Below are 12,003 nucleotides of genomic sequence, written 5' to 3' on the forward strand. Positions count from 1 at the left end.
AATTCAAACTAGGTTAAACCTGTTTGAGACATTTAAAAGATACTCAGGTAAGCTTTTATTTCAAACACTTTAAGTAAATCTTTAAATTCTCAGAGCAGTTTTTATGACTGTAGTGTAGTTTAATAATTGTAATTTTTTTCTGGTCTACTTATACATTGTGTACTTTTTATACTCAAAATATTTAAGTTAGGTATCTGATCTTGATTAATTGCAAGTTTTTGCACTTTTTTTTAAGTGGAAACCATGTTAAAAGCTATATAACAACTAATACGGTACTTTATTAGAGTATTCGGGCATTAAATATGTAAAAAATAGTACACAGTTTAAAATTTAAGACTTAAGTATTTTTGTCAATGTAAATTTTACTCCAATAAATATTTATCATTAAAAAAGGCATTTATGAGTAGGTAGCTAAATATCATTAAAATTAATAAAGTGAACAAAAGTAAAACTTTCTTAATGTGACTAAAACTAAAATCAAAAAATTATTCAAATGTCACTAAAACTAAAACTGTGGCCCGCGAAGATTATGGAAACTTGAAATTTGGCCCGCGAGCACCAACTGCCTGCCGACCCCTGTTTTAGTACAATGTAAATTGAAACTTGAGTAATTTAACACTATAGTAGGTTTATAACAACAAAAGTAATAAAGATTAACTTATGAAATTTTATCCAATGTAAAGTATAAAAGAAGAAAATTAGCTATATTTTGTTACTTAAGCTTTCTCTTTGCTATATCGATTAAAAAACTGTAACTAGTGGTTTTGAAATTTTACCATGCCTACCACGGATACCTTTTAACGTTTTGTCCAGGACATTAGACACTTGCATTGTTTAAAGCCTTTCCATTTAAAGCTACTATAGAAAACACTTATTGTGTGAAGCACTAACTTTTTAAACTTGTGAATCAATGAGTCTGTCGGTATGGTTTTTTAGGTAAAAGTAATATTTACTTTAATTGGTATCTAACTTAAAAATTTAGTTTTTTATTGTTTTAACATTTTTTCAGTTAAAATCTATTATTAAAGTATCTAGTTTGATCAGTTCATGTTTAGAAGGTTTCTACAAACATATAATAAAAAAAAAGTGTTTGTAAAAAATAAAATTAAAAGCTATTTTACATATATTATTTTTTATATAAATAAACTACACATTTTTTGTAAGTTTTTTTATAAAATCTTGAGCATACATTTTTCAGTTAAGTTTTACAAACTTAATTACAGGAAACAAAACCAAGTTGAAATTTTCAGTAATACTTTATCTAGCACTAAAATACAACAAAATAAAAATCACATTAAAAAGTTTCCGGAAAAATATTGAGTTTGGGATATTTGACACAGTGATAACAATGACTATCCAGCTCGTTTTGCCTGAAACTAACATCCTTCTCCCATTTTAATCCCTCTAAATCGAAAACAACGAACTTGAAAACAAGTTGAAAAAATTTAAAGTTTCTAGAAACCACTAGTATCTTGCTGCCAATCACCACGCACTTAGGGATATAAAATGTCCTTTTAGCCCACGGAGCTTGAAGAAGAGCAAACTTCCCGCTGAAGAGATCAAAAACCTCGCAACTTTCCGTTCCACCGATCACGTACATTTTGCTCCCGATGCTCACCGATGCGTGACTTCTTTTTCCCACCATCATGTCGGGCATGTCACGTGACCACTCACCTGCGCAGTGATCGTACGCTTCAACGGATGTCGGACGATCAAATCCTCCTGAGGTGACAATTCTCCCGTTGAATACGGATGACGCGGCTCCTTTTCTGGAGTATTTGGTGTCTTCCAGCTTCCTGAAAGTTTCAGTGGTGGGATCAAAAAGGACAAAGTTGGTTCCTGATAGGTCACGTTGAAGACGGTTGCTGACGATTCTTGATGCTTTAGGGAACTTTGCCTCTAAAATGTAAATCTTTTCCGCCAAAGTGCAAGTTGAAAAATCATTGAAGTTTATCAAAGAATCATCGGGTAACCTCACATGCTTCCAGGATCCAGTCAAAACTGAGTAAGACAGCACCGATACATTGTCAAGTAAGTCTTCGTAACCCAAGAAGTATATGATCCCGTTCACGAACTCAACGGAGACCGCACGGAAATCTTCATTCATGCGCGTAATCTCAGTGATGAACGAGCGGTCCTCATTTTTCAATTTGAACACGCGATTGGTAGGGTACTTATTGCTGCAAAGTGCCACCTCAAAATTATCCTGAGCGCAATGTCTCACTCGACAGTCGGCAGAGCTCGGGTCAAGATTCTGAACAGGTTTATCGCTGATAGCTTTGAGTATAACCCCCTTACTCTCAGCACATTTTAAAAATGTTTCAGATTCTAACAATGTGTTTATGGCAGCAGTGGAGAGCAGAGGTAGACGAATTGTTTTCACCAAGTCTATTGTAAGCTTGCTTCTTGATTTTTGATCGTGTTCTATCCAACTGTTCACAGCTTTTGCTACCTCAAGCTCCGAGGTGATATTCAAGTCTGAACTGGACAAGATCCTCTCAAAGAGATCAAAGCTCAAACCGACCAGCATTTTGTTCTCGGCCAAATAGCAGAACCACCTTAATATGAAGTCGAAAATGCACTTTTGCATTTGTTTGTTGTGGGCAATGTTGGAAAATTGATGGTAGAAACAAACATTATCAATGTTCAGGTTGATCTTGAATGAGTCGAGTAAATCTTGCTTGGCGTTGGCGAAATTAAGCAGCTTTGCGACTTTGTAAAGTTTGAAGAAATTTTCGTTGGATAACTTCGCATTACCTACAAAAGTTTATTCAATACAAATTTTATTCGTTTAATAAAAAAAAAAAGAAGATGATAAAACTAGATAACGATGCTAACTATTCAAAGTGTGTTTTTTATTTCAACGAAAAGATCATCATTTAATTAACAGAAAGTAAAAATAAACACTATACCTGTAGGAAAAAAATCAGAGAAACTTTTTAATGCACTTTCATCAAAACACAAAACTGCATTTCTTTTGAAATTTTTCACAACTTCGTCTTCGGAACTTTCGTTTTCATCGAAGTTCCTGAGAAACTTTTCACAAAGTTCACGGTTCTCAGAGTTCGTTGGTCTTATTTCTCCAACACCAGGTGCGCTAGAGCATCCAATGTTGCCAGTTGTGCTTTCAAAAGTTGACATTTTTATATATTTATTTTAGCTTGCTGTCGATAATAAGTTAGTTTTAAATCATTTGTAAAACTTTTATATTGCAAGTTTAATATCTAAACAAATATTGAAAGTAGAACTTTTATTGATAAGCTCGGCGACCACTGATCTAAACATTATATAGAAATTAATCTAATTACACATAGCTTAAACCATCAAGCTAATCGAAATCTGTGCACACTGAACTACAAATAAAAGTTATGTGCACCCAAAATTCTAATTTAAGAGAGCCTCTAGTGGCAGGAATACAAAAACACTTTTATTTAATTTTAAAATACGTTCTTACGATTAGAAACAACTAACTAAACTTAACTAAACATGTAATCAAACTACATCAACTGAAAGCTGATAGCCATATTAAACTAATACTAACTAATATTAACTAAAAGATCAAATACATCAACTGATATATTGATCCAATATACTGATCAAAGACATCAACTATATCAACTGAAAGCCTTATATCAACTAAAGCTGAACTTTAAAACAACTTGAACATGCAGTCATCTTTCTTGTACACTTTTATTTCCACATCATTAAAATGGATTTCCTTTTACAAATTTAAATAAACACATTTCCACTCACCCTAATTAACACCTAGTACTCTCAAATGTTTTATTAAGAACTAAACACATACATTAAATTTTCAATTAACTTTAACATTATTTTATTATTATTTTCTGTATTTAACATAGATGTTGAACAAAAAAGAAAGAACAAACAAAGTTCAGTTAACTTCAAAAAGTATGTATACTGTTGCTCTATATAGAATATTACTTGAAGCTGTTATTGTTCATTTCATGCACTAAATTTTTCACTTCATTAAGTTCAAGGTTGTTAAAGATTGTAACTTCTTTATTTTAAACAATTTTGTTAATTAAGTTGTTTGAGGCATGAAAAAAAAAATAATTGTTATAAGTTTGTTTTAAAAGACTTAATTATAAGTTTGTAACTGAATGTACACTGTTGCCACTTCTTTGGGTCAAAAATAAACTCTTTCGAGTGACTACAACTGCCCTGAGTCCCTTCAAACCTAATTAAAAAATTAAAATCAATAATAATCTAGCTTTTTAACAAAACTAGTTATATATGAACGAAAATTTAAACTTAATCAACCTTATATCATTTAAATATTTGAAAAAAGTACTGAGATTTTTAGAAATTCTTAAACTATCCTGAGCTATTTTCAAATAAACAAAAATATTTCTAATATGGTTAAAAATATTATTATTAAGGCTTAAAAGGTTTTGGATTCAAAAAACTAGCCTAAAATTTAGAAAAAAAATTCTAAACTTAACCTGATTACTAAAAAATTCTTAACAGTCTAAGGTTTAATTTAAATCTCAAAATACTTCAACTAACTTACATTATTCAAATTACAAACTAAAAATACACTTAAATACTTAAAATGAATAAAAGCTAACATTTTTTATTTAAGTGTTTAGGTTATTAAAAAATTTGAAGAACTATAAAAATTTGGAAACACTTGAAACAAAAAAATATTTTTCATTGTTTGAACAAACTTTAACTAAAACACTTAAAAGTAATTTCATATTTTAATTGAAGTTTTACTTGGTATTTTCTAAATTACATATCATTATAGTACAAAAACAAAAAGCATTTTTAAGTCAATTTCAAGAACTTTGCAAAAAATAAGCAGTTAACAATTATTATTGTGAGTTCTTATATTATAAACTTTATGATAAAAGTAATAAAGTTGAAGCATTATAGTAATAAAGAATAATTCCTAGTTGATAGCTTAAGTTAAATTCAAAATAGTTTATGATTTTCAATAAGGAGTATAAATAAAAGTTGTGCCTTTCTTAAAACCAAAACAAAGTCAGTCTGAGTAACCAATAACAGTTTTAGCAGGGTTTCCAATTGTCATATAAAAAAAAACTTAATGACTTAAAACTTTCTTGAGCCATCTAGTGTTTTTGAATTCTTTTGTAGGATTTTTAAATACTTATTTGTAAAAATTTAGACAGGGTTTTAAAAATCAGTTTTCAAACTAAATTGGCTAAAAAATATAAAAACATTAATACCAAAATAACCAAATCGCATTCAAGATTTTGTTTATAGATAAAAACTTAAATTAAATTTCCTAAAAATTTGAAATAATGCTGAGTTTTCTATAATAAAAATTCAAACTGGCCTATATTAATTTTTTTAATTTCAAACTAGTCTAATTTAGCCAGAACTATAGCATTATTACAATTTATCATCAAAAGTTCAAAAAATTATTCTAACTGGCCTTACTTATCTTGAGTGTATGGCAACCAAGCATGAGTTACATCAAACTAGCCTGGGTAATCTTAAGTTTATGAAAAAGAGAAATGTAAAAAGTAAAACAAATATAAACCTAATTAATCCTTAAAATCTCAAATTATCTTTATAACAATAGGAAAAGTTAAATTTAATATTGAAAAGCATTTTCAAAGAAAAATCTGAGTCATTAAAGTACCCGGAGATTTAAGAAAAACATCAAAACTAGCTTAACTTTTATAAAATAAAAAAAAGACATCCTAGCCTAGTTTTTTTACTTTTAAGGAAAGTTTTACTGGTTTGAGTGTGTTGCAATCCTGATTCATACTAAAACTTAAACTGGATATTAACTGATTATTAACAGAGTTACTACTTTTAAGAGTATAATTATTAATCTGAGTAAAAAAAAACAGGAAATGTTTCTTTAAATTAGATTGAGACTATCCTGACTTTTGGATAAAAAGAAAACAGTTAACATAACTTCAATAACTGAGAAATGTACAGTTAATCAAGAATAAATTCCTCAAGATTTTCATTAAAATCAAAAGAACTGAACAGATAGAAAGTTATTAAAAACTTTAAAAATAAGTTTCCAAAATCTGAAACTAGTAAATTTCTCTAGATTAAATTTATTTTAGAAAAGTTATCTAACTAGCCTGATATTTCTATAAAGAAATTCAGAAAAACCTAAAGCAGTCTTAATTTTTCACAAAACCTTTAAAAAGTTTAAAGAAGCCTTCGTTTGTGGCAACTCTGTATTAATCTTAACCTATATTTTGTATAAATTTTATACGTACTATTCAAATTCTATATAAACACAAAAAAAAAAAAAAAACTAAACAGTCATTAATAATTTGACTTATTTAAAATTAATGTTTGTTACAAAAAAATTAGCTATTATAAAGATGTATTTGTAGATAAGAGTTTATATACTTTATTGAGAATAATTTGTTAAACTTAGCTTTAAGTATAGTACTTAATATTAAGTAAAGTTATTAAAGAAACTATTTATATTATAATGTAAGAATAGTTATCTAGTGTAAAAAGTATAAAATATTAGTTAATTTATTTAAAATTAGTAAACTTGATTTAATAACTAAAATATAATAATTTGAGAAAAGTTGCTAAAAACAAGAAAAAATTAGCCCTTTAATTTAATCCATTTAATTCCCTACCATTACTGTAGTTTGATGACAAACAAAACTTCCTCCATACTCAACCATGGACAATAAATGTAGCATCCACATATTTTATTTACTTGAAAATGTTTTCTTAGCAACATTATGAACTTCAATATGACAATTGAGTTTTAGACTCGAATATTCTTATGACCAAAATGGCCACTTTATAAAAAGCCAAATTAAACACAGGGGAAAACGTCACTTTATCGAGATATGGTAAAACTTTAAGGTAGAAGTAAAACCTTTCACAGTTGTATAACTTATTGGTTTTAAATGAAAAATTAAAATTTAGGTAAAACTTGAGTTTCACATGATTCTCATTACCTATAAGTAAAATAAGTTATTTTTAAGGAACTACTGATCATAATACGTTTCAAGTTTTTATAACAATACCTATAAGTATTAACACCTACCATTAATAATTGTGCTAATTAACTTTTGAAACAAAAAAATTTAAAACACCACCTGTTCTTTTAATAAAGTTGAGCTTTAGGATTACATTGTAAAAACTTTGTATCTACTAAAAAATTTTTAAAATATGTTAACTAAGTTCATCTACTAGTGTTAACATGAAGATAAATTTTGCAACTATACCAACCCTATCTATTATTAATAATTAACTACTTTAAATTTACGCTCTTAAGTCAAAAATATAGTTTTATATTTTACCTCTAAGTACCAATTCTCTACAAAAATTCAAACAAAAAGTTTTGCTAGTAATATACATATAGTCAACAGACTAGTGAAACATATAACTTTGATAAATAACATTTTTTATTGCAAGTAAAGAAACCAACTCTATAAGCAAGCTATCATAATTAAATGCTTGCTTTAGCGGCTGTAGTTCTAAGGTCGCTTCTGATTGGCTAATATTCTTACTTTTAGAAAAATCTATAGCTTTTTTTAAAGATTATTTTTATATGTTTGGTTAGGTTGTAGATGTTTTTAACATTCTGCTGTATTATCACTTTACCTCATTTGTATAATGTTATGAATGAAAACATTTCAAAAACCTTACAACTGCAGCCGACCCTTTTATTTTAAGTCATGTTAAAGTAATATTTAAAATATTAAAACATATACAAATTACTGATACATTAGTTGTTCTTTCAGTAAAGTTACTCTCTGATCTGAGTCTCCGAAAGTGGACTGTATTAGGAATTTAGGGTCCATAAGATGAAAAGGGGCGATAAATTAAAACTTTTACTGGATATTTTCGAGTTGAAGGTAAGGAGCATAAAAGGTCTTATACAGTATTAGTATTATGAGAATTTTTGTTAAAGGGTGCCATAACTTTTTGGTTTCTTTAAGGGAGCCTTCCAAAAAAAGAGAAACCCTATATTAGATAAAAGGTTTCCCTGTCTTTAATATTATTAGGTATTTCATTTGACATCAGGGGCGTGTTTTGAAAAACAATTTTTACGAGTTTTGAAAAAAAGGTAGATTACCTACTAAAAACGCTTATTAAGCAGAAAATTAACATGTGTAAATATATTTTGTTTTGCTATTTTGCTAACTTTTCATCTAATAAACTTAAAAGAACATTAGCTTAATATTTTTCTCGTGATATTTTTACACTTAGCACAAAATAATTAAAAATTTATATTTGATATTGAAACTAATTTAAAATTCATAATGTCATGTCTGCATTGATACTCTTTACTAAGTTACATAAAGTTTGTGAATGCAAATATACTTGTACACTCAAAAATAAAATTTATAAATTCAATCTGCACTTCGTATATGTCAGTTACAATAAATTATGTAATTGAAATCGGTATATCGAAAATTTCCACCCGATCAATTCCCCCACAATATTTTCTTATTTTTTATCTGTTCCTTTATTTTTTATTAGCTATTTATTTACAATTTGTTTATTTATTACCATTACCCCAAACCCTTACCCTTGGTCGGTAAGCGGTTCTCGTTTTTGACCAGGTGGGAAATAATCGCTTGTTGGAAATGAGCGGTTCCCTTCAAATCGTACCTTATGTTATTTAGAAAAAGAAACATAAACCAATGAAATTTTGATATTACTTTTAATTGTTGTAAAATCAAAAGTTGAAATGAAATTGATATCTTATGAAAAGATGAAAAAACCACTCAAAAGTATTCGTTCCAATGACCTAGTGTACAATAAAACCTTTTAGTTGATGTTATCAAGTCGCACACCACGGATACCTTTTAACGTTTTGTTCGGGACATTAGACACTTACATTGTTTAATAAATTTTCCATTTAAAGCTGCTATAGAAAAAACTTATTGCGTGAGACATTATTTTTTTAAACTTGTAAATCAAAAAGTCTGTCGGTATGGTTTTCTAAAGTAATGATAATATTTACTTTAATTGGTATCTAACTTAAAAAATTAGTATTTATTGTTTTAACCTTTTTTCAGTTAAAATCTTTTTTAAAGTATCTAGTTTGATCAGTTCATTTTTAGATAGTTTCTATGAACATATAACAAAAAAAACGTGTTTGTAAAATAAAAAATTAGAAGCTATTTTACATATCCTTATTTGTTATATAAATAAACTACATACTTTTAGTAAGTTTTTTTTTTTAATGATATCTTTTGCATACTTTTTTGAGTTAAGCTTTACAAACTTATTCAAAAGAAATAAAACCAAGTTGAAATTTTCATCAATAATTTATCTAGCACTACAATACATAAAAAAAAATCACATTATAAAGTTTCCTGAAAAATATTGAGTTTGGGATATTTGACACAGTGATAACAATTACTATCCAGCTCGAGTTGCTCGAAACTAACTTCCTTCTCCCATTTTGATCTGTCTGAATCGAAAACAACGAACTTGAAAACAACTCGAAAAAAATCAAATTTGTTAGAAACCACTATTATCTTGCTGCCACTCACCACGCACTTAGGGATGAAACATGTCCTCTTAGGCCACGGAGCTTGAAGAAGAGCGAACTTCCCGCTGTAGAGATCAAAAACCTCGCAACTTTCCGCTCCACCGATCACGTACATTTTGCTCCCGATGCTCACCAAGGCGTGAGAAAGTTTTCGCTCCATCATGTCGGGCATGTCACGTGACCACTCACCTGCGCAGTGATCGTACGCTTCAACGGATCTCGGATGATCGAAACCTCCTGAGGTGACAATTCTCCCGTTGAATACGGTTGACACGGCTATCTTCCTCTTGTGTTTGGTGTCTTCCAGCTTTCTAAGACTTTTGGTGCTGGGATCAAAAAGGACAAAGTTGGTTCCTGATAGGTCAGGTTGATGACGGCCCCTGACGATTCTTGACGCTTTACGGAGTTTTCCCCCTAAAATGTAAATCTTTCCCGCCAAACTGCAAATTGAAAAATCATCGCAGTTTATCAAAGAATCATCGGGAAACGTTACATGCTCCCAGGATCCAGTCAAAACTGAGTAAGACCACACCGACAAACTATCAAGAAAGCGATCGTAACCCAAGAAGTATATGATCCCGTTCACGAACTCAACAGAAGACACGTCAATATTTTCATCTCTACAAGCGATCTCAGTAAAGGACGAGTAGTTTTTCTTATCGAGCTTGAACACGCTATAGGTACGGAACTTATTGCTGCAAAACGCCACCTCGAAATTATCCTGAGCGCAATGTCTCACTCGACAGTCCACAGAGCTCGGGTTAAGACTCAGAATAGTTTTATCGCTGATAGCCTTAAGTATAACCCTCTTACTCTCAGCACATTTTGAAAATGATTCAGCATCTAACAATGTGTTTAAGGCAGCAGTTGAGAGCAGAGGCAGACGAATTTTTTTCACCGTATCTATTGCGAGCTTGCTTCTTGATTTTGGATCGTGTTCAATCCAACTGTTCACAGCTTTTGCTACCTCAAGCTCCGAGGTGATATTCAAGTCTGAACTGGACAAGATCCTCACAAAGAGATCAAAGCTCAAACCGTCCAGCATTTTATTCTCGGCCAAGTAGCAGAACCATCTTGTTATGAAGTCGAAAGTGCACTTTTGAATTTGTTTGTTTTGTGCAATGTTGGAAAACTGATGGTAGAAACAAACATTATTAATGTTCAGATTGATCTTGAATGAGTCGAGAAAATTTTGCTTTGCATTGGCATAATTGAAGAGTTTTGCGACTTTGTAAAGTTTGAAGAAATTTTCGTTGGATAACTTTGCATTGCCTACAAAAGTTTAGCTATTTCTAATTTAACTAGTTTAATAAAAAAAAAACAGAAGTTATTGAAAGTAGATAGAGATGCTAACTATCAAAAGTATATTTTCTATTTCTACAAAAAAAACTATCACAAAAGTTAACAGAGAGTAAAAAACTCTTTACCTGTACGAAAAAAATCAGAGAAAATTTTCAATGCACTTTCATCAAAACACGAAACTGCATTTCTTTTGAAACTTTTCACAATTTCTTCTTCGGAAGTTTCGTTTTCATCGAAGTTCCTGAGAAACTCTTCACAAAGTTCACGGTTCTCAGAGCTCGTAGTTTTTATTTTTTTAACACCAGGTGCGCTCGATGCTTCAATGTTGCCAGTTGTGGTTTCAAAAGTTGACATTTTATATATCTATATATTTAGCTCACTGTTTATAATAAGTTAGTTTTAAGTCATTTGTAAAACTTTTATATTACAAGTTTAATATCTAAACAAAAATTGAAAGTAGAACTTTTATTGATAAGCTTGACGACCACTGATCTAAACAATAAAAAGAAATTAGTCTAATTACACATATCCTAAACCGTCAAGCATATTAAAGTTTGTGTACACTGAACTTAAGAGAAAAATTATGTGCAGACAAAGATCTAATTTAAAAGAACGACTAGGGGTAGGAATACGAAAACACTTTTAGTTGATTTGAAAATACATTTTTACGATTAGAAACAATTAACTAAACTTGTTTAAACATTTAATCAAACTACATCAACTGAAAGCTGAGAGCCATATCAACTATATCAAACTATTATCAACTGAAAAATCAAATACATCAACTGATATATTGATCCGATATACTGATCAAATACATCAACTATATAAAACTAGTATCAACTGAAAGATCAAATATATCTGATCAAATACCTCAACTATATCAACTGAAGCTGAAATTTATAATAATTTTATCATTCAGTTCTCTTTCTTTATGCAATTTTATTTCTACAGCATTAATATGGATTTCCTTTTACAAGTTTAAATATACACATCTCTGCTCACCCTAATAAATACCTAATAATCTCAAATGTTTCACTAATAACTAGACACATACATGAAATATTTCAACTTCATTTTATTAATACTTTTTGTATTTTACATAGATGTTCGACAAAAAAGAAAGAACAAAGTCCAGTTAAATTTAAAAAAAAAGTATTTTGTTGATTTGAGTAAAATATTACTTTAAGTTGTTATTTTTAATACATGTA

General features: G+C 29.4%; 2 protein-coding genes across 2 annotated transcripts; both read right to left on the minus strand.

The window, feature by feature from the left end:
* Positions 1-1,294: 1,294 nt before the first annotated feature.
* LOC145835013 (kelch-like protein 7) lies at positions 1,295-3,141 on the minus strand. The gene is made up of 2 exons (XM_082942543.1): positions 2,913-3,141; positions 1,295-2,757 (listed from the first exon to the last, which is right to left on the minus strand). Exons 1-2 carry the CDS (start codon positions 3,139-3,141, stop codon positions 1,295-1,297), a joined length of 1,692 nt encoding a protein of 563 aa, XP_082798669.1.
* A 5,360-nt stretch (positions 3,142-8,501) lies between these two features.
* LOC145835015 (kelch-like protein 7) lies at positions 8,502-11,146 on the minus strand. Its single transcript, XM_082942545.1, has 3 exons — positions 10,918-11,146; positions 9,387-10,762; positions 8,502-8,588 (listed from the first exon to the last, which is right to left on the minus strand). The coding sequence occupies exons 1-3, from the start codon at positions 11,144-11,146 to the stop codon at positions 8,502-8,504; spliced, it is 1,692 nt and encodes a 563-aa protein (XP_082798671.1).
* Positions 11,147-12,003: the final 857 nt, after the last annotated feature.

This window comes from Thalia democratica, chromosome 4 (assembly GCF_965202585.1).
Source record: "Thalia democratica chromosome 4, ktThaDemo2.hap1.1, whole genome shotgun sequence".
Lineage (NCBI taxonomy): Eukaryota > Metazoa > Chordata > Thaliacea > Salpida > Salpidae > Thalia > Thalia democratica.